The following is a 24316-nucleotide window of genomic DNA, read 5'->3' as shown; positions in this document are numbered from 1 at the left end:
TAGATTTGTACAATTAGTGCATTGCAATTTCAGCATAAACAAACACGGTTATGATTGATAGGATTTTTTCCCCCCATCCTGTGGTCATGTTTCCACATGTCTCGGGCCATAAAATGCCCCAGTAAAATATTATTCCCGGCTACGGAACTCTTCAAACCAAGGCCAGATGGTTCCACTCTCCAGGCAGCATTTCTCGCGTAAACATGGCTGACAGGCTCCTCAAACATAAATTCTTGCAGGGGTTTAATAGCATTTGGGGGAAGATGTTGACATTTACTGCCATTGTAGCTATTTCCTCTCGGTTCCATAGTTTATTTTGATATAATCACGATACTCTTGGTCTGCCAGTGACGTATACGTACGTGTCGTTAGACTTGCAACTTGATTGTCAGTGGTGCTGAATAACATTACAACCAATTTATGAAGCCTGGATACACAACCAGACATCAGGCTCAGAAGCTTAAAGCTGCATTTACATGGGCCACATATCTTACTTATTTTATTGTTAATATTAGATGTGTGAGAATGTCAGTCTGACATTTCAAGTTCAACTTTAAGTAAATTCATACTTTTATCATGAGTCAAGCAACTACACCTGTCCTTCTTTCATTTACTTCAGTTATTTCAGTCAACATACACTACCCAAATCTTGGCACAGAGTCAAATTTATCTTTCTTTAAACTATCCATGAAGCCGGCACATTTTTTCTTTCATCTTAAAATACATAATGTACAAATTGTATGTTAAAATACGATTGATTTGTCGTGCATTGACAGTTCATTTGCGGAATGCACACACTGTGCAACAGATATGCACCTGAAAAGTATGTAATTTGATTATGTGAATGTAAGGAATAAATTCAATCTTGTTTTGCCTTACACTTTCTTCAGTGGCAGTTTTCTGTCAGACTATTTTGCTGCACTTACAGAGTTGAGAGAAATAGGACATTGCATGTTGTAAAATCATTTTCAGATAAAATCACTCAGCACATGATTTTTTTTTTTTAATACTCTATCAGAATTTGGTCAGAAAAGATAAAGACCATCATTCGTAGGATATTTCTATTTGTTTCATTCTTGAAGTATTGTGAGATATTAATGGTTTCATCCGCAATGTCCTTACAAAGAGGGTGAATGAGTTAATGAACAAGATGTGGAACACCAGGCAAAGTTTACAGGGGACTGCAAGAACATGACGGGAAATGTAGTCTCAACTCTAGTCCCAACAATACAACACCAATCATGGTATATGCTGTAAGTTTTTATACTTATATATAGCAGAAAAAATTTTAACAAAAAATAGGAGAAAAAAAAACGAACCAACAATACAGGCATAAAGTGAAGAAAATATGTCTTTACAGTTATGCTGATTTCAGCAATGATAAAATTTGTCTTCAATGTTGTTTTTCTTTTTGTGCTTTTTTGTTTTTGTTTTGGGGGTCGATGAAACAGGACAACCCTGAATGAATTCAGTGGATTAGAAGTTTCCTGGGTGTTTTTTTTCCATTGAATTATGTTTTATTACAAAAAGTATGCATGAAGATTTATGTACTCATGAGTTGGACATTATCAGATTAGCTAACGTAAACTATACATAAATCTGTGGAAAAGACACAGAAATCACTTGTTAATACACTTATCTTACGCCACAGATCCTCCGTAAGACTTGATCATAAGTGCTCTGTCATTAAAACAAATCTGATGGAGGAGAAATCCGTGAAATGCATTTCACCGTAAGTGCAGCTCCTCCCGTGTCTTATGCAGTCTTTAATTATAAATGCCAACAAGATCACTTTCCACCGGTCATTCTTGAACCAAGCTATTCTTTTTCGGTGCACTCCCTAGTGACTAGATCAGTGCCCTTCTATGAGCACGTCTCTCAGTCTGTCTTTCTACCACGGAGTTCTCTTTTATTTTGACCCAGTATACGTATGGAGTGCTTAGGTGGATTAGGCCTTGAAACGCCATTAAATTGCAAATCAGCGGACGGAAAATCCCAGGATGATCCACTGCAATTGCTGCTGGTGCTTATGAATTCAGGATTATGGTAAGCCACTTGGGTGAAAATTGTGAGGACAGGGGTAGAGTAAGAAAATATGGGTTGAAGAGGATTCAGAGAAAACATTGCCCTGGGATATTAATCTGAAGAGTCAAAAGAATGATACAAAATTCTCTTAACTGTCATTTCCTGTTCCCCGAACAGAATAGTGATAAAAAAAAAAAAATCTGTTCAGCAAAGATTTTGCCATAAGGCTAGTTCATGGCTCGAGTAGATGGACACAAATATGTCTCCAAAAATCTGACCCCAAAGCAGAGAAGCTACTGAGTTCCTCGAACTTTGGTTAAGCTTGCTCAGCTCTTGCTATAGAGCTACCTACAAAGAATTTAAATAGTTCTTCAGAGGACCTCCTAGGCACCACATGGTGACACTGTAAGCGCTCTTCACACATACCCACGACACATCATGCAAACGCTTACATATTGTATTCATTACGTAATAGGTGCATTCACACTAATGCTGCAGTACTACAGTAGTTCACGCAATAATTCTTCAAGTGAATGCAAGTACCGGTACACCACAAAATATTAACCACAAAATTCATCACAAAATATAATCATGGAATTTAGCATGGTAATTCAAATTTTGCACTGAATACTTGTGTGAGATATGAGCGTGAATTGTATCATGAAATAACACTGATTGTACAGAGATGTATCTCCCTCATGACCAGCTGACACACTTCTTGTCTTTTCCCCCAAGGAAATACATACACATGTGCAATACTTACCAGAAATACAGTGATGGCATTTTGTGAATGGGTACTGCACCAAGTGAATTACTAGCTGTATCTATTACTGTGGTGTTTCGCCAGTAAGAATGGTGCCAACGCACTACTAATACTGCATGGGATTTAATATCCACGGTAATTCAAATGTGAATGCACTGTAGCACGGCAATATACCCCCCGAGGGCAATTACCTCCCCCCCCCCCCCCCCCTCCAGCTAAATACTGGTTAGTGATAAGGTTAGAGTAAAGATTAGGGTTAGGTTTAGGGTTCAGAGTTTGTGTTAGGGTTAAGATTTGGTTCAGGATTAGGATTAGGATTAGGGTCATGGGAAGGGTCTGGGGTAATTATACCCAAGGGGTAATTGCCCTAAACCTGAATGCACCTATATTGAGAGCACGAGGGCAAATGATCGAGCCTTGGGAGCATCTCACCTCTGCTGTCATTGGCACTATCCCTCAGGGCCTCCTCCTTCCTCCTTAGCTCCTCCAGCTCTTTCTCCAGGGCATCCTTTTGTGTCTGGACTCCAGCCAGCTGCTCCCTGGTCTCCCTCTTCTCCACCTCCATCTGTTCCATCTTCTCCAGGAGTTCCTGGTACTTCGTCTCCAGGGTCTGGTTCTCCAACTCCTTGGATCCGTGCTCCTTCTGTACATTTCCCAGTCTGAGGGAGTCATTTGGGGGATAAAAAAAACACAAACACAAGTCTAGAGAATGGTGTATTCCTGCAATGATTTATTAATCAGAAGAACTGGCATAAAATAACGTTCATTGTTTTCGTTATAGTGCAGAGCCAAAGCACTACAACCTGGAAATTTTTGCACAACGCGATGTCGCAAATTATATATAATGCAACAAGAAATGGTGTCTGTGCACCATTCCAGACAGGCTCTGGTCCAAATGCATAATCATCCACCACACAATTCCAGTTCACAGAGGATAGGCTGCATGTTGAAGTGAAATGAAAAAGAAACTAGAAATGTCGCTATGGTGACTGATGCCTCCGCCATAATGCATGATTTTCCAAATAGGTGTATAGTACAATGTCTTCACAATGTGTGATGACAGTTTCACATAACTGGCAAAATATTGAAATGACAGGTTTGTCAGAAATATCTTGAATGTTCACTTTCCTTGAACTGGGTTTGCTATAATTGTCTAAGAGTGCAGGTACACATATTTGGGGAATTGAGGATTTTTACTTGACTTCTGACCGACCCTTTTATAAGTTTGTGCATTGAGTAATTCTCAAGGTATGAAGAAAGAGTGTAATTACAGTACAAAGTAGATTTTTTTTTTGCGTTTAAACCTGGCCTTCGACCCTTAACCTTTGATCTTTGACCTTCTAGCGGGAAATTTCCCAGAGAATCTCCATTAGGTAATATATGTATATATTAAGTTTTAAAACTAATAATGCAAGAATTGCATACACTAGTATATGAGGGGAAATAGTATGATTTTGAGGAGTTAACCTTGACCTTTGACCCCCTGACTATTGACCCATGATCCCTAAGATCCCTAGATAATCCCTGCCGGTCAGTACATTCATATGTACCAAGTTCCATGAAAATACATTGAACAATTTGCGAGAAAAGTGAAATTGTAACATTTTCACCTAACCTTTGATCTTTTGACCTTTGACCTTATGACATGAAACCCTCTCTGGAGAATCTTTACTAGCAGTACATGTCTACACTATGTTTCAAGAAAATACCTTCGGGCATTGCATAGATATGGGGGAAATAGAAAAATTTTTAGCATTTGACCTTGACCTTTTGACCTCTTGCCAATGTCACTAAAATCTACTCAACTAATTTCCCATCACACAAGTTTGGTGAAAGCTGCTTTATCCAGTTTTGAGTTATCACGTAAACAGGTAAATTTTAGGATTTGACTTTGATCTTTGACCTTTGACCTCTGTCCAATTTCACCAAAAAACTGATCAAGTAATTTTCCCATCATACATCATCCTCTGAAAAAGTTTGGTGAAATTTGCTTGATCCAGTCTTGAGTTATCGTGTAAACAAATACAATTTCATGATTTGACCTTGACCATTGACCTTTGGCCTTTGACCGATTTCACCCAAAATCTGATCAAGTAATTGCCCTATCACATTCTATACTTGGACCAAGTTTAGTAAAATTCCAGTCAATATTACTCAAGTTATCGCGTAAACGAATGCGGACGGACGTACGTACGGACGGACGGACGTACGGATGTATGTACGGACGGACGGACAACCTGAAAACATAATGCCTCCGGCACCACTTCGTGGCGGAGACATCAAAAACCAAAAAACACACTCGCTCTTATTATGCACTTTTCATGAATATCATTGTCAAGTATAATGCATTAAAGCTTCAATGCATTTCTCTTTTCTTTTTTGTGTATAATATTGCTTAGAAGTTGACATTGCTAAAGATTTCAGCTTGATGGAATACGGCATTATGAGCTGAAGAGATCCTATCTCCACTGCCAAGGTTTCAGATGTACAAACATATAGGATAAAATGATGGCACTTAGATTGACATGATGATTGCAATAGGAATTATCCCCCTCCCACAGGTACGGACAAACAACCAAATTGCTTTTGCTTTATGATATCCTTTCTGATATTAGCACTTAAATGAAGATGAATACAGTATGCATGAATCTTTAGTTTACTTTTTTTTTTTTTCTAAATGATGATTTCAAGATAGATGGACCTCTGTAATCCTTCCATGATGGAAATAGACATTATTACAGTCACAGATGATGGCTTGACAAAATCCGGGACATCTACAGTACAGTGCACTCCCGTTATAACGAAATGCTCGGGACCGGCAGTTTTCTTTCGTTATAACGAAATTTCGTTATAAGCGAACAAATACAATATATAACGAAAACAAGGAAGCCACGCATATGTGATATTCTGTTTGTTGAATACTCGTCATACACTGGAAAGCTATGTAAACAATAAAACAAATAGTTATTCATTTTCAGATTATTGAATAATAATAATTTCAGATTATTGTATTACAATAACGCAAGTTCCCCTCGGAAACTCTGCGTGACACACCAAGCGAACACACAGTGATGTGACGTGTTCGCCCATGCAGAGATGCTGAAATGCCTTGTTCCGCTACGTATTTTCGAAAGCGATCCGCATTTTGTTATATCGGAGCACATTTCTTTTGTTTTTGTTTGTCAGTGGTGCTCGGAAAAGACTTCGTTATAACGAAAATTTCGCTATAACCATGTTCGTTATAAGCGAATTTTGTACCATAGGCTTTAATGGCGATAATTTTGGGACCAGAAGTTTTACTTCGTTATAACGAAATTTCATCATAACCGTGTTCGTTGTAACGGGAGTGCACTGTATTCAACTTGATTTCATGCTATGTACATTGGAAATGTGAGCAGATGGTCATTTATGAACAAAACTTTGTTTAATATATAAGGTATCTTGACTGAATCTTGGTACGGCTGCGATTATGGCAATGTTCTGGTTTTCTCTCTGCAAGTACTCTTGTGGAGGTGATGTGACCTAGTGGATGTGGCACAAAGCCTTTGAGTGAGCAGGTCCAAGATTCAAGCACTGCCATGGCACTTGCATTGTTATGCAAGACACTTCATGGTCATACAACTCTCCTCTTCCTCTAGGTATGTGATTGGATATCTGGTAGAAAACGTATCATTAATGTGGTTGGAATCACTATGTGCATTCCATCAAAGAGAAATTTTGAACTGGTTAAAAGTTAGTCTAAAAAGAGAGAGTAACATTTAATAAGCACAATGGTGAAACTTTGATGAAAAATTGGATTTAAAAAAATTGTGCAATTTTGCTAATTTTGCAAAATTGTCTCCTTTTTCGGTGGGGGGTTGTTTTGTTATGCATCAGTTTCACAATTCCATAATGTCCCTAATTTTTATTCAATTTTGATCATATTTTCCCAGCAGTGTCCACAAAATATTACTGTGGAGTCTCCTTACTAAGACCTTTATTCAACTGGTCTGGTTTGCAACCTCATAATGCTCTGCTATAAGCATTTTTTGAGTATCAACATGTATTTCGTGCACAGATATACTATTATTTAAATATTGATAGGTACAGCATGAAACAAGAATGTTTTCATACATTCTCTCAGATGAATAATCAACAATACGATCAAAAAGATATGATCACTTGCACACTTTCATTCTAGCTTTGAAAATTTTGTCCAAAATAGTGATTGTAATGGCATTTTTTAGAAATGCATATGCATAAGATGATGCTGCAAATACTGATGTAAATTCATCTGTGAGTATGCAAACAAAACTGATTGATGCAACATATTTGAAGTGTACACTCCATGTGTACCATCAACTTACATGGGTTCGTTCACGTAACTTGACCATCTGCTGTTTCATTTTTAAACAAAGGCAGGTAAAGTGATTAGAGAGTAATGGTACTACGAATTTAGCAAGTATGAATTTGTCTCTGATTCATGAGGTGGTAATGCCTACTTCTCTGCTTTCATGTCTTGAAAGGTCTTTGCTCTTTGCATATACACATGTCACTGTGCTTTCATCATTGAATGTCTGTTGGAGTACATACTTGATGTGTCAATTGAAAACTGCACAATCCATGGACTAAATTTAAACTTCCTTTGTGTGTTTGGTGCTTACCAGTAAGTTAAATTATAAATGTACAGGCTAATAGAGATTCTGATTAGTCATACTTCAGTGTGGCTTAGCCTCCCTTTGACATGGGCTTCATGAAACGTACCTTTACTTTGAATAGCTATTGTGAATCCCAAGAAACTGGATAGCAAAGTGCAGTGAGGGTCATTTTGAGATGTTTAAGCCTTTCAAACCTGGGGCAACACTTTCACACAATACAATGTCAAAAGTATTTTAAGGATGCTGGTTCTGAGAGTGTCAACTGAGATGCACCTGTCACCCAGCTCCCTGTGGTGGCTCTCCAGCTGGTTGTGCCTCCCTTCCAGGGTCCTGTGCCGGTCCAGCAGGGCCTCCGCCCTCTTGCGCAGCCGCTGGTACCGGCCCTGGATGTGGTCGTACTTGCCCTTGAGGCTGGTGTGCTCTTCCAGGAGGGCCTCGTGCCTCTCTGCCGCCTGTTGGAAGCCCTCCGTTTGGAGCTTCTGCTCCCTCAGTTCCCCCTGGAGCATCTGGGTGTTTGAAATGGGTGGGGTAGGCCTATCATTACTGAATTCTGTACGAATGATTTTTGACCCGTTGAGGACAAGTATACTCGGGCAGGTGTCTATGGGAAATGTGTGTTGCAGCAAAATCAGTCTGTCTTCAATGGGTTAAACAAGCGACTCCCATCATAGCAAAATCCTTGGGACCGACAGTTTTCTGTCGTTATATCAAAATGTGTTATCACTGAATGTTAAAGTATATAAAAAGATACAGACAATAATTTTGGGAATTACATTTTCACTTCATAGTAGCGAGAGTTTTGTTACAATGTATTCATTATAATGTGAGTGCACCGCAGTAGTGCACATTTTATGTTCCTTGTGTAATACATTACAGTTTTGCATTTGCGAAAAGGCCGCATACTATGTTCTCATTTGGTCTAGCAAGAAGTTTATAAAGGTAGGTACATATGTATGCATACGGATGATTTGATGATAAAGAAAGTACATGAAATATATATATAGCAACATTTATCTATATATATTGATAGATACAAAGATAGATAGATAAATAGAAAATAGATAGCTTAATAGATAAATGATGGAGGGATAGATAGATAGATACACACATAGATAGATAGATAGGCAGATAGAAAGATGATGAATAGATACATGGGAAGAACCATTAGGTAGCCATATATGTTATTCTTGTTAACATTCAGGCTGTAGTTGACATAATATTTTTTGGGTCTTTTTTGGGGGAGGGGGGCTCAACCAGACATAAGCTGGAAGACCTTAAGCAAAGACACATGCATTTTCTTTCATATACTTTCCTTGGGAAATACTAAATGAGTTCAACTGCTGATTGATTAAGCTTGCATATATGCATATGGGGGTAATATAACATGATGCTGACTTCGTACATAGTTCATAATCTTTATAGTTCATTAACTAAATGCAAAAATATAACTTTCATAGTTTTTCCCTGACTCTTTATCACTTTCTTTTTTCTTTTCATTCAAAATTAGCTTTCATATGTGAAGATGCACTGAGCCACAACCTGTTGGGATGGTTCATCAGTAGTTAGTAGATTTCCACCTACACTAGGGCAATGTATATATGTGAGGCAAACCCGACGAGGTGTAATAAGGCCAGTGTCTATCTATCTGTCTAACATGAAGGCCCTTGTAATGAAATATGGATTATGAGCCTAAAATTGTCATTCCTATTACGTACTTGACAACCATAAGCACATCATCTGCAGAATGGCAAAAGAAGCATGCCAAGGATTCAAATGTATGAGCAATGCACTGCTGAACCGCTGGAGGCATCCATCTTGTAACCAAGCAACATCCTCCCCCCATCCCCCCCTCCGTCACACACTCACACACACCACATACCTTCTGGGCCTCTTGATGTTCCTCATGCTGTACAGTCAGCTGCCTCTGAAGATCAATGAGCCTCTCCTTGATCTCTGATGATATCGCTTCAGGAGTGTCTTTGGCATTCTGCATATCAATCAGGGAGGAGTCAAAGGTAACACAGGAAAAACACACATTGTATGCCAAAATACATTCTTACCTACTCTGAAATGGCAACGGATATGCAACCAGCACTAACAAACATGTAGACCTGAAGCGTCATGACAATTTAAGGGAAACACAGCTTGTGTTCCTCAGACACACCCAAACACAAATGTATGTACATGTATGTAGAAATCCTGATATTTTGCATAATATATTTCAATATTGGGGGTTACTGTTTTGTGTCCTACATTTAATGTGCATGCATCTTTTTTTTTGTTTATAGCAAATTTCATGTTTTGATTTCTGTATTACCCATATATGTACTGCAACACCTTGCAACTGATCACCTATAACATTGAATTGAAAAATTTTGTTCAATACCAATTACATATTTTGGTATCATCCATAAATTGTGATAAAACAAACATGGTTAGTAGTTGGACTGGTGGTTGCAGAAGTAGTAGCATAGTAGAATTGGTGGTCGTAGTAGTAATATTAGCAATAATATCAGAAGGAGTAGTACAATATAGCAGTGGCAAATCCAGGCAGGACCTCACGGGGCATGCGTCCCCCTCTTTAATTTTTGTTAAAGCAAAAGAAATAAAAAGAAAACAACATGGAGGGGGGTGCATAACCCCCCCCCCCCCTTTAATTTCGTAAAGGCGCCCCCTCTTTACGGAATTCCTGGATCCGCCCCTAAATAGTCATGTAATATAATTGATATTAACATCTTTTCCATTATTATGCTATTCTGTTATCACAGTTATTAACACAAATGTTGTCATCCTCTCTGTAATTCTAATGCAATACGTGGGAACATAAAACGACTATTCTAACCTCTTCATCACTGCCCTCCTCATCTGAGCGGTTGTTGTCGGAATGGGAGCGGTGGTCCGAGGATCGATCGCTGCGCGCTGAACGAGAGCGTTCGCCGTCTGACTCCGAACCGTCGCCCCCACCGTCTTTTTCATCGGAATCCCCGTCATCACTGGTATCTTTGGCTCTATTGCTATCTCTGTCTTCATCCTTCCTCTCTCCTCCGTCTTCCACCTCATCTTCCTCCCCGTCGTGGTTATCGTTATCACTGCTTGCATCGTTGTCTTTGTTGGTGTCAGCGGGGATGTCCTCGGGATCTCTTTCTTGCCTCCTCCTCCGTCTCTTCTCCTTTGGGGAAGCCACAGAAGCCTTCTCCGCAAGTCTTCTGATCTTGTCCACGGTGACGATGCTGGCTCGTTCGTCCCTGCAGAGAACATGATTGAAGAAAGTTATTCAACACCAGAAATCTGAATGCGTACAGAAGTTAATGAAATATTTTCCAAAATGCATTTCTACATGACATGCGAAGTTACAGAATGCATAGACAGGGAGCACGAATTTGATGTTGCCTAGCTGTTGCTATGGTTACTTCTATCACTGTGTGTTGGAAAAATGTTGCTTGGGCACTGGTAAATTGCATTGCATTACTATATTGCATAGCACTATCCCACTCACAGTTATTTTGGAATGGTAATATCATGTACACTCAATATCAAACTATAATTGACATTTTCTTGAGATTTACTATTTCACTGAACAAATGAAGCATCTTGCACATATCGTATTTGACAACGTACTGAAAAACAAACTTACCATGTTAATGTCATTATTAATGAAAATTTTCAGCATGTGAGATCATCTCCATCAACACAAGCATTCTTCAAACTATTTAGATACTGTAAACATAAAGAAATCTTTTCTGTGTCATGAGATCTTTCAAGCAATTCTCCCTTAACTGTAGTCAATCACTAAACTAAATGACAATGACATATATGCGACATTCATTTGGTAGATAATCTGTGGAAGTATTTTGAAATTTAATCTGAACTGGTCTCATAGAACTTGTGTTGACCACGAAGAGAATCGTCAACTTACCGTGTCATTTTTGGTCCCCTTACTGTCATGATGAATCGGACCATGGAGTTGTATTCCTGTTGCGATATCTTCAGCAGAGCATTGCGCAGTACACTGATCTGTTGCAGGTAAAGAAGAAAAAAATAACAAAGCATGAACAAAAGATATTTTGGTAATATCATTATCTAACTACACACACTCACAGCTACGTCATTATCATTATTTTTTTTGTTCTATTGCTCATTTTGTCTATGTTTGTTTATAGTTGTTAGTTTTGTTCATTTGTTTGTTTGTTTGCTTTTTTTTTTTTGGGGGGGGGGGCATTTATATTACGTGTATAACAGTGGAACAACCAAGTAAATTTGAATGCACCAGATGACATCTATTACTTGAAACAACCCCAGCAAGAAGAATACTCCCTCCTAGTACATCAGCTTTAAAGAGATGAGTTTATTTGTTTAATTTTTCCATCTGAGAAAATGGCTGGATGGCCCATACTATGCTGCACTAGCTGGTCTTCCATGGGGTCCAGTTGTATGCACTTGGGCTGGACCACTTCACCAAGTTATGCATCCTGCGTACTTTGGTTCATCCCACACAGAAAATCCCCCATGTGCCATGCAGGGGGTGGGGGATAGCAAAGTCACAAATAGTGATTCTTAACTGTCTTTGAGACCTTAATAAAAAGTAAACTAGAGAAGCACTGAGAGCCCAGACCTCCCCCAAGCAGCTCATTTCCACCACTGATCTTGTTCTTCAATAGAGATCAGTGATTTCTACCCATGGCATATGCATGCTGAAAAGTGCCTGATTTCCCAATATAGAAGCCTTTTGTTACATCATCAACTTCCAGCTGTGCGGCGCGCCTCGGTTAAGCAGAAACTAGAGCAAGCACTTTAGAGCACGTATGAAAACCTAAAAAATTGCGCAACTTGAACTCCCAAGTTCATTGACCCTACCTGCCAAACTAGCAAATATCCTTTATAAAATCCATAAAAATTTCTGGATCACTACCAAAATTTTATCATCTGTTCCTTGTATCATTTTCAACCTTTCCTGCAAGTTTCATCTAAATCCGTTGGCAACGTTTTGAGTTATTTTGCACGCGGACAAACAAACAAATGGTAATGAAAACATAACCTCCTCCCTTGGCAGAGGTAAAAATAAAAAGAGAGAAGAGAGTTTGAGGCACAGGACTTGGGTGTGGCTCACCTTGTCTGCATCGTAGGTGACGATGGTGTAAAATTTGGTCTGTCTGGTCTCATCGGCTGGTCCCACCATGATGATACCCGGTACCCACACCTCGTCCTCCTCCGAGTCCAGTCTCGCCAGGACGCAGTCTCCAGTCTACCAAGGAGATCGAACGGAAAGGAGAGAGTGAGACAGTGTTTGATGCATCGGGGCAAGAGGTAGGCTTGGTCAGTTGGCAGTTGCTAAGTGCTACGTCCCATCATATGTCACGTTATTCTGCATATTTTTTATGCTAATCTTTGGAATTGATAGTTGTGCATATAATACTGTGGAAAAAATAAAAATACTGTCGGCTTGCAAATGAAATTACTGTTACAGTAGTTAATCTTCTCGGTAAATGGAAAAACACAGTGACGCATATGAATTAATATTTTCACCCTGAAATGATGCAGTGTTGTTGAGTTTTCAATGAAAGACCCCTACTGTTTTGTTGCACCATTTGCTGTTGTTGTTGTTGATATAATCAGAAGAAAAGAAGGAATTGCTCTAGCTGTAATTACTTGATCAAGAATTTTTTTTTTTGTGTGGAACGAAATAATAGCAGCAGTACACAAAAAATGAAACATTTTGATGTTTGAGCGACAACATTTACATGGCCAAAATGAGTACATACTGTGCAGCCACTTAGCGGAAAAATAAGATGCATAATTCTTTTTTACCTTTGATCACAGAACATGTGGGAAATCAGCACAGAAGAGAACCAAATATAAAGCCTGCCCAACTGTCTGCCCCCTCAAAAAAAAAAAAAAAAAATCAAAATAACCTGCCTGTTTGGAAAAACTATTAGTTTTGATAGGTAAGCCAAACACTTTGATGTGCAAGAGATATAAAATGCAAACTGATGTTTGACAAATGCCAGAAGGGGGCAGAAATGCACTACTTACTGTTAACCTTCACCAATCCTCATGCCAGATGCTACCTGGGTCAAGGGAGGCAGAAATACACTACTTAGTGAATTCTCACTTCATATACTAAACCTTTGACAACCCTTTTATAATCCTCGTGCCAGATGCTAGCTGGCTCATTAGAAAGGGCAAACTGTCTGGTTGCATCCTGGTACCTACCGTGAGCCGGGGCTGGGCCTGGGCACCCTTCAGCTGGATTGCCGAACAAGAGGGTATTCTGACCTTGTCGCCCACAACGGGAAAGAAGACGTCGATGTGCTTCACGCTGGGCACTCTCACCACCACACCTGGATCACACGACAGCCACAAATCATGGATTATAATATGAATTCATAAAATGGTGTTCCTTGGTTATCCACTGTGTGACTACTAACAGTCGTCCTTAGAGCTACAACAAGCTATGAAATCAATAATATAAATGCTGTCACCTTGAAGGTTTAATTTTGTATAAAATTAATAAATTCTGCAAATCACTGTTGGGTCACAAATTTAACAACACATGAAAATACCGCCACCTGATCTTGATTGCATAAAATGGTGGGGTGAGACTAGCAAAAATATCTGTATGCAAAAGTAACAGCTTCCACAGTAAAGCAAACCTGAGGGCGTGATGGTTTGTGTCTTTGTTTGTGTCTTTGTTTCTTTGCCTCCTATTCCTTGTCATGTCAATTGGAAGAATGGTGTGAAAGAATGGAAGAATGGGACTGGTAAGACCAAGCAAATATAAGCTTATTAAAATGTGCAGCAGATCTTCAAATTGTTGGAAAAACATCTCACACACACACACACACACACACACACACACACACACACACACACACACACATACGATGTACACACACATTTGCACATTATGATTATACATAAAGATTATATAACATCAAATCATCAGATCCTACCTCTTATTGAAAACTTAGAACTATTGGCAAGAAATGACTGAATGTATTTCTTTACGAATGCATAGATAGGTTAACTCGTTGAAGACTAGTCCCAAGTATACAGGGGTAGTGCGTCTACAGGAAATGTGTGTTATATAGCGTGTGTCATCTGTAGTTGGTACTTCATCTGAAATTGGTGTTAAAATGTTTGATCTCAATACACACTATTTACCTCTGCAATTTTCAGCTGTCAATGCTACGTCAACTTCAACGTGGCGAGATCAAAAGTTCAAGACCAATTTTAGACTAAGCATCTCCCTTCTCTATCTCTCTGACATTAAGGCTGCGTTTATCTAATTTGAGAGGGAGAATCAGGTTTCACATGCATTTCCAATTGTGTTCACGAACGTGGTTTGAAACGTGATTCTCGGGGTGTTGCATTTATCATAACATCATAATCATGATTCCAAGTGCCGTCACTGCAGAGCTGCTTTGCGTCATTCGACCCTGGAAGTAGATGCTAAAGGAGGCGTGTGCATTTTTGTAACCGACAACGTGTACAGTATACTGGAGGATGACCTTGGCAACTTGGAGAAAGGCGTTTCAAAACGGCATTGCGTTTTCTACTCGCAGAAAGATGATCATGGTCTCAAATGTGTTTAAAATCGCCCTTTGAATGGTGTTTCAAGTTGGAGTTTAAACATGTTTGAAAACACGGTTGCGTTTTTCTATCATCCGAAAATGCCTCAAACGCCTTTACGATCATGATTCTGCCTTTAAAAATCTTCAGATAAACGCACCCTTAATCATATCACCGAGTAGCATCGCATTACCACACACACTCAGCCAACCACAGATTTCCTCCACCCATCTCACCTGGGTAGTAGAGGCCATCCTCTTTGCTCCGCCCGACGATGCGCGCCCCTTGGCTGAAGTGGTTCATCTCCTTCACCCCCTTCCACTTGACAACTGGTTTCTTGGACTTTTGCACATGACCCCTTGGTGATGCCTGGAGTGAGCTACTTCTCCTCATCAGACCAGCCTGGCGTACAAACAAATTTGGACACCATCAGGATTAATTATCAGCTTACAGCCTCCATACATTTCTTCTTCTTCTTGCTGTATAAACTCATTTGTACATTTAAGTTCCAGCAAAATATGCTGCTCAGTTGCTGTTTCATGGAAACCCCTCTGTGCTGGTAGCAAGCCATGTGCAAATGTCCCAGAATCAAGCTGTCTTCACCACAACTCAAAATTAAACTCACTGCTGATTACGGATTCATGGTTCTGATTTGATACGTTCATTTAATCACATTCAGCAAAGAGAATAAGAAAAAATAAAATGTCAGCTGATACAAAAGACAAAGATGCTGAGATTTCTCATTCGAAGTTACTTGGGCAGTGATGAAAGACAACTGTTCATATTATTCGACAAATTATTCTTGTTATGTGAAAAACCAGTGTGGTATCCAAGGAACCTTTAAGCCATGGCAACACGCTACCACAAAGAAAGGTTTGCATAGACATACTTCATGCTACACATGTAACCATCAACTTGAATATTATGATAACTCATATTGTAACTGGCAGTCACTTCTACTGAAATGAACATTCCATATGAAATAAACTTACAATACCATACAAAACAATGTCATAGCTTTGCAAAAACACCTCTGGTAGGATAAAATTCATCGCTTGGTGCTAACAACTTCTACATAGGGAACTATAATAGTTTATAATATTGGCAGCTGCACAGATAACTTTTTAGAAAGACATTTATGCTTACAGCAAGGAATGTGGTGAAGTTGTTTCTTTTTTTTTTCTACTTTGTACATGTAGTCCTGCGCCTCTGCTAAAACATGTTTTCGAATGGTTTGTCCGCTGCATGTAGTATGTCAGTGATGATAATCTTTTCAAGAGATGTCTATTCCAGTATTTCCATCTAAAGATGCAATTAGTTATCTATTGTATCTAGGGTATGAGGTACAACTTGTATTGTAGCATCTACATTGACTTTCTCCAGGCAGAAAACTCTGATTCACCATGATAAGTCATTGCAAATGTGAAATTTCTGATTTACAATATCTAACGCCTCTACATCATGCTTTAAGAATGAAAGGTCAAAAGCATACAAGATCAAAAGCATACATATATGTAAAATATGAAAATGATTTCACATGATATATCTTCATGTTTTGAGAAGTCAAGGCTGTGTTGGTTAATGATAATATTCTTTAAACTACAAAGTCCAACAGATGTACAGTACGTTGCTGCAACTGTCTCTTACAACAGATCTTTAGCCAACAGAATCACTAACGCACTTCCCCTACTGACCTTAAACACATGTTATATCAAAAAACCTAGTACATAGCTGTGCCGTAATAAGACTATTCAACACTAAACATTTTAATTATACCATCTGTACAAAAATACTTTATGTTGATCTTGACATGGTATACTGTACAAGTGGAAATTTCGCGGTGTTGTAATTTTCGTGCATTTCGCGCAACCCAAAACTAGCGTGAAAATAAAAGCACGCGAATATTTTTGCTTGCCATATGTTCTTGTACTTACTGTCTTGATTCCGTGGAATTAAAAACACGCGAAACTCTTCTCACCGGGCCAAGGGCGAAAAATTAGTCGCGCGAAAATATCCACTTTTACAGTACACGCTGAACAAAACTGGCCACACTTTACAGTTGTTTCACACACTTGATAAAACAAAGCAGGTAAAATATGCAAAAACCATATCACATCATACCTTGTAAGATTTTGAATAAAAAAATTGCACATTTAAGCCACCACTACATACCACAACTTTTTCCCCCTTATATAATAATAATAATAATAATAATAATAATAATAATAATAATAATAATAATAATAATAATAATAATAATAATAATAATAATAATAATAATAATAATAATAATAATAACAATAATAATAATACAGGGTACTTATAATGTGCCAATTCCACATAACTAACGTGCTCAAGGCACATGCCTTGACTAAGAATGTTTCAAGAGATATGAGCAGCAGTCATTGAATTTCTCAGCAAAATCACAGAATTATCACGATGTTGTTTATTGAACTGTCATCTTTACCATAAGAAACTACAAAATTGGAGGACAGACTGTGGGTGGGATAAGAATGCTGGCGGAAATATGCCAGACATGAGATTTTGTAAAATATAATACTTTCAGCACACTGGTTTATATGACGGATTACGTGAAAGACATTCATAGGAAGAAATTATGGTGTTATCGCACAATTCATTTCTGCAGTGTCAAGAACAAATGCACCCATGATTATGGTGACATAGTTTTCATAAGCAATGAAAATAACAGGTGGATATTCTTCTTTTGCTCATTTGAAGTATTTGTTCTTCTCAAAGCACCTTGTTACAGCCAAAATAAAGTGAAACCGCAAGATTTTACTGCAGAAAGTTCACCTCAACATAATGATTTAAATTTCAATGAAATGCTAGCCAATTATTCTTGTGTTTATTTGTACATAAGTTCTCATAATTACTATGTGTGTCACAGCTCTGACTGCATTCACACTGTACGGTATGCAAAGAAATGTATATCACGATATCTATTTGTCAGCATTTAAGGTGAAATTCTGCTGTCACTGGTTGTTGTTGTTTTTTTTACTCAGCTTGGCTATTGCATGTGCCAACACTATGATTCAGCAACATTGTGCTTACAATCACTGCATGAAGTATATTTGCTGCAATTGTTTTCTTTTTCTCCAGTTCCAAATGCAAAAATCATACAATGAAATATTTTTGTGAATTCAAAACACAGCATGAATGAGCAGATTTGCAGACATAGGCAAAAGCATTGTGTACACGGGAAAATTATGGGTCATTGTCACTTAACTTCTTCACTACGTGGTCACCAATATTCTATTCATCATCTGACAAAGGCTAATAAAGCATGCCATCTCTCATTAGCTGTTCCCTGAAGTAATTTCATACACAACTGAACTATTATCTTGGTCTAAATGGACATGTACTGTAATCGGTTGTCTACCTCTTCCTGAATGTCTTTTTCTGATGACAAGTACTCGTCTTCCTCCTCGGGCGATGACGATGAGGCAATGGAGTCCTTGTCTGATGCAGTCCTCTCACTCTTGTTTCCATGGCTACGAGATGTGTCTGACTGGTGGAGGGCAGATTCTGCATCCTCTGCATCCTCATCAGTGTCTTTTTCATCCAGATCCTTCTCCTCATCCTCATCATCTTCCCCATCATCATCATCATCGTCATGATCATCACTATCCTTGTCATCGACATCGTCGTACGCTTCCATGCGCGAACTGCTGCGGACGCTGCGAGGCCTCCGGGAATCCCCGAACTTTGAGCTGCCCCCCTGAGAGGAGGTGGAGTGACCCAGCTTCTGCTCCCGGATGTGGCGGCGCAGCATCTCGCTCTTCTTGAGGTAGCGTTCCCCCTTCTCAATCTCCTCTTCAAGCAGCACGATGTCCTTCTCGGTGACTGGCCAGCCCAGCCGCTCCAGTGCCTCCATGTACTCCTGGCGATTATCCAGGAAGGAGTCTGGCTCCAAACTGAAGTTAAGAAATGATGAAAAAAGAGTGGGTTGCCAAAACTCAGGTATCACTTTCCATGGCTTAGAATATGCTAAACAAAGGATGACTACCAGTACTTAAATCTAAATCATCATACTAGTAAATTGATTTGGGATTCCTCAGGATAGTTTGCATATCATTCCACTTTGTATATCAACAAAGAGGTCTACAACAGTTATGATTGCTTCATTTCACATCTTTTCTCAAATACTGAGCACATTCCACTATAAACATGGGAAGCTTTAAACATGCTACAAGCTGTCATTTGTAAGCTCCTATCTAATTAACATTTTCAGGTTGGTCTCTGCTAAAAAAATTGACAATTCACATATGTTGTGTGAACACTTACTTCTATTGTCATCCATGTATTAGTCTACTAATTCCTTTTGCATTCAGCCATTTTTCATTCAAACAGAGAATGGTGAACTAGCAGCCTTTACAGGTCAAGCAAAGATTTCACAATGAAAATGTACAACGTTAAATTTGAGAGTTGGATGGCAAGAAAGACATCCAAAATCTGTGAACTTTGAACTCACTGCTCCTTATCCTCATCTGACAGAGCATGCCAGACAATCATGTCTAGCCTCCGACGGTAGAGGTTGAGGGCAGCTTTCACCTTGTCTTCGTAGGCCTTGAGGTCGACGGCCCCTGGATTGATCAGGTTTATCTCCTGTTTGTGGCCAGTCACATGGGCCAGAGGCATTACCTGAGGGTCAGAGCAAAGTCCAGTTAAAGGATTTGTTGGTCAGCAAAGAATGGTGGAAAGTTTGCATCTGTGATGCATATTTTGGTTCACTGCAAACATTACAATTTCCACATCTGTTTGACCAATCAGCTAGTCAGATGTCAGTATGGTGTCTTTACACCACCATCATCACCATCATCATCATCAATGCCATTATCATTATCAATTTATCACCATCATCATCATCATCACCATCACCACCATCATCACCATCATCATTGCCACCATCATCACCACCATCATCATCACCAACACCAACACTATCATCAACAATAACAACTACAAAAACAACATCAAAAACAATCTTCAACAACAGGAACAGCAGAAATACGGAGAAACTCCCCTTACCTCGTTGAACACTTGTGAGATGACATACTTGTCCAGGATGGGAACATATTTGGCCTTCTGCTTGACCATGGTTCCTCCGAGGGCATCGTAGATGGTCAGTTTCTTGGCCACCAGACCGTTCTTCTTTAGCCAACGCTTGGAAGATACTTGAAGTGGGCTATGGAGAGGAAGTAAAGGATGATGTATCACAGAAAGAGTCCAGTACTAGTAATTGATGTCTGTCTACATACTGCATACAATATAAAACATACAGTTGTACATCCACATTTAATAAAACAATCTTGTAAATACGAGATAAAAACACAACAGACATAAACAGCCTTTGTAGAATTTGTATGAATAAGATGGAATATCACCCGATTGACCATCTTTCATCATAATAACCCCTTCAATTCATTTTTTACAATTCTATCATAGAAGCTGACTACAAAAATGTTATATCCTGAAACATGTCCCCAAATGACGAGAAAGAAAAGGCACAAAATGAAAAGCTATACTGATGAGCTAAACTAGAAACTAGTCTATTTTTTTTAAAGACACCTTCTCAAAGTATTAACTTTTGAATTTAGACCTGTACTGGGAACTGTACTGAGAAGTAAAAAAGAACCACTTACTCTTTCTTCTTCTTTAGCTTCTTCTTCTTGGCATTTTCCTGCTGCTTTGCAATGTCTGTATCAAAGAAACACAATTGTTTGATGACAATCAAATCATACAAATAAGTTATGCAATAGCAGTGCATGTCTGGGACGCAAATATACAGTGACTTTCACATACAATGTCAACAGGGTAAACTTACACACTGTAGATGTACACATTGTACTGTGCTAGTTTCTAAGATAGAGTTTCATGCTTGTGCTTTCAATACACAGAAAGATCGGTTAACTATATACCTGTCTTGATGTGTGTTTATGTGGTGATTATCAAGATGATGGAAACACACATTCTGCATAAGAAAGCAAACTAATAGCTGCCATTTTCCAACTGTAATATCATTTATGACTGTCATTTCTAATATTACTCTCTTTTAACATATTATTGTGCTCTTAGAGTGAATCTGACTTCCTGACACTATTTTCGGTTCATTTCTTTGGCTGTTAATCCTTTGCTGCATACTATATATGCCACATGTCTAGCGAGTCCATTTTTTTGCAAATCGGGACTTCCCTACAATATCCCAAGTGGTTAGATTTATCATAGTGGAGTATGGTAATGAACAGAGAAAAACACTTGCGCATATCATATTCATGTTGAGATCAGGGTTAATAATTATGAGTGCTACTAAATTTGCAAATAGCACACCACTCAGGAAATTTGCAAGAAATAAAAAACTTGTGACAAAAAGGCACATGCAGTATTATTTTTCTGTCCCTCACCTTGTAAGGCAGTGATGTATCTCTCCTGCTGCTTGTTCAAGAGGACCTGTGTTTCTGGCACGGCCCAGCCATCCAGGCTGCCCCGCAGTCTCAGCCAGCTGGTGCGGTTGTGATCTGAGCCAAAAACAATGACACAATTAGATTGGACATCAGACACGGTTATTTCCACAAATGCTGTAGATTCTCTGGTAATACATTATTCATGGACAGCTCAGTCATTCAACCTTTCTTTCCACAGAAGAGAAAGCACTGAAGTTTGAAGTTTGACAGCAGTGAAGAATGAAAGCTAGAAAGTTTGCTTCTCCAAGGGAAGAGCTATTACTACCCTCTTTGAAAAGAGGTTTGATTTGGCTCTCTCCGTTATAGATATCAATATATTCTATCAAGCAACAGAGACTGAATAATCTATTCAGCCATACAAACTCAAGCCATAAACCATTTCCTTATGAGATAAATCTAGCATCTACAAGCACTCAGTAAATTGTATCTAAGCTACATTATGGATGGAGTTTACTAGATGTGATTTCAAACAGTGACTGAAACAGCTCTGGTAATATGTGTTACAATGCAGAATTCACTCTTGGGACCATTTTGGAGATAACTCTTCATGGCAGATGGCATGACAAATGGAGCAAGAACTGTTCACCATGGAGACATTCTGAGAACACTTGCTGACCGACACCTTTTAATTTCAAATCCACACACACAACACACACACAAACAAACACACATTCAATGAATGCTTACGATAAACAGTCAGATAAGGTCAGAGTCATAAGAACACTTACATGCTATATTGGGGGGCTTGGCCTTGCTCTCTCTGCCCCCTGCAGACCGGGGGCGGGGCGGGTACGTGGTGGTTCTGCTGCGCCCCTTCGGGTGGCAGTACTCATGGGAGCTGGTGGAAGTGAAGCTGAGAGCCGACATGGGTCTGCGGGGTGCAAAGGTCTTGGCGCTCTGCGGACGAGAGGACTTGGGCGGCAAGGGGCTCCCTGAGTCGCGGCTCAAGATCTGGGAGGCTGACCTAGCACCTGTTGCTGACTGCGGCCTTTTACTGGAAGAGAAAATGTGAAGGAAATCATGATGTGATGGCACATGCGAAAATTTCACCTCTTGTGATCATTATTAAACAGGGAATCAAACCTATGCCATAGATTTTTCCCTAACTCTGAGAGTAGAATTTATCTAAATAGCTCCATCTTATGATTCACAGGTCATTCTGAACATAATAACTCTCCAGTACAAATGAAAATCAACTGCGATTAAGTTAATACCCAGGCAATGATGAATTTCCCCTCATTCTGTTGCCCAATCCAGATCTACATGTATCTGGAGGTATCATGGCAACCTATCAATTCATGTAATTCAAAGCCATTGATACTTTCCTGCAAGAAATCAAGAATTGGCAGAGCTCATTCATTAAAAAGGGAGTTTGTGCAAACAGTGTGCTGCCAAATAATGATACTTAACTGTGCTTGGAAACTTGTGGAATACAACAAAGTGCTGCAAAGTGCTGCAAGGTAGCTATGGCATTTCACTTTTATATTCACCTTCCCAATACTTCAGACATTCATAAGTAAAAGCTTTGAGAATAAACACTGCACGTAATCTAACCCTGAACTGACTTGAAATATTTGTTATCGTTTTAATGATGGCAATACAATTGATACATTGGCAATCTACATAGGAATGAAAGTTGTGATTGGGAGACTCACGATATGGCATGGTCCTTGCCGCATCCCATATCCTTAGAGCTCTTGTTGCTCCAATCAAGAAGTGCACACTGCCCTCGGAGGTCAGCCAACTTCTTCAGGTCATCCCGCCCCTTCTTCATCTCCTCGCGAATCAGGCGGGCGTCCTCGCTCTCAAATGGCTGCGGGCCGTCGGGCTGGATCTCCAGGTCGTCCGAGTAGTAGTGGTAGCGCCCTCCCGTGTCCGAGGACAGCTGGGCCAGGAAGTCGTTGGCCTCAGAGTCGTTGCAGTTGAAGGAGATGCAGTGGACTGGGATGCTCTTCTGAAGCTGTACCTGTGCCAGGATGGTCTTTGGGGGCTGTAAGGGTCAGAGAGCATTAGAAGTGAATTAGCACACCCACTTAAGTGATACTGTTCTACATTCCTAAAGTATAATCCTTCTTGTGCCTTGCAACATAGCTGGAAAATACCCAGCTTTTTCACTGGCAGTATATCTATTACACATATATCCAGATATAATGTATGTGAGACTAAATACGTCTAGTACATGAATGGAACAGTCTAATGTAAGGGTCACTGTTGGGGTGTAGGTGGGAATGACATGAATGCAAAGTCAACAATCTTGACTGACAATAAGTTACAGGACATATAGGTGTTGATAGATGAAAAAAGCATCCTGCCATTTGTGCTGATAAGTGCACAGAGAGCAGAATGTTGGGTTTGTTACCGACAACATCAAATACTACATTACTTTCTCTGTTTTTGTTTGTATTACAATGTACTATTGCAAAGGTTCCACTGAAAACAGATACACATACAACAATCACTAAAATAAATGTGGCAGCATGATGACTTCCCACCTAAGTTCACATTCACACTTCACAAACAAACACTTCCAAGCAGGTACGCAAAGAAGTCCTTCACCTAGAGCTGTGGATGACAGTTAAATAATACTTCACTTCACCAGAAAAATTTTCCATGACATCTACACGATGTATGATGCAACTTTATCTTTTATACAAAATATTCCTCTAAGAGCTTCAAACACTGAAATGTCAAATATGACAAAATGCACCACATATCACATAGATTAAACTCCTGTAAGGTAGAACTCTTCATGTGATATAAACATTCTTTTTTAACCCTCTGCATACCACATGATACTACCTGCTCATTGGTTTGCGTGTTAGAGTAGTGCACATTGGACC

The 24316-nt window shown here is 39.3% G+C and overlaps 1 protein-coding gene across 1 annotated transcript in view; it reads right to left on the bottom strand.

The window, feature by feature from the left end:
• Positions 1 to 24316, bottom strand: part of LOC139710917 (uncharacterized) — a 113391-nt gene that overhangs the window by 74721 nt on the left and 14354 nt on the right. Inside the window, exons 12-26 of the mRNA XM_071622837.1 lie at positions 23132 to 23466; positions 22205 to 22470; positions 21417 to 21530; positions 20658 to 20712; positions 20044 to 20200; positions 19487 to 19656; positions 18395 to 18929; positions 15231 to 15396; positions 13636 to 13763; positions 12533 to 12667; positions 11342 to 11439; positions 10268 to 10670; positions 9305 to 9412; positions 7699 to 7931; positions 3205 to 3447 (exon numbers count right to left, since the gene is read on the bottom strand). Of these exons, the coding sequence (XP_071478938.1) occupies positions 3205 to 3447; positions 7699 to 7931; positions 9305 to 9412; positions 10268 to 10670; positions 11342 to 11439; positions 12533 to 12667; positions 13636 to 13763; positions 15231 to 15396; positions 18395 to 18929; positions 19487 to 19656; positions 20044 to 20200; positions 20658 to 20712; positions 21417 to 21530; positions 22205 to 22470; positions 23132 to 23466 (3146 nt within the window). The remainder of the gene's footprint in view (positions 1 to 3204; positions 3448 to 7698; positions 7932 to 9304; positions 9413 to 10267; positions 10671 to 11341; positions 11440 to 12532; positions 12668 to 13635; positions 13764 to 15230; positions 15397 to 18394; positions 18930 to 19486; positions 19657 to 20043; positions 20201 to 20657; positions 20713 to 21416; positions 21531 to 22204; positions 22471 to 23131; positions 23467 to 24316) is intronic.

This window comes from Diadema antillarum, unplaced genomic scaffold (genome assembly GCF_040938485.1).
Source record: "Diadema antillarum isolate AM-2024a unplaced genomic scaffold, OU_Dant_1.0 seq00001587_RagTag, whole genome shotgun sequence".
NCBI lineage: Eukaryota > Metazoa > Echinodermata > Echinoidea > Diadematoida > Diadematidae > Diadema > Diadema antillarum.
The sequence above is the reverse complement of the archived record's forward strand: the minus strand, read 5'-3'. Positions and strand labels throughout refer to the sequence as shown.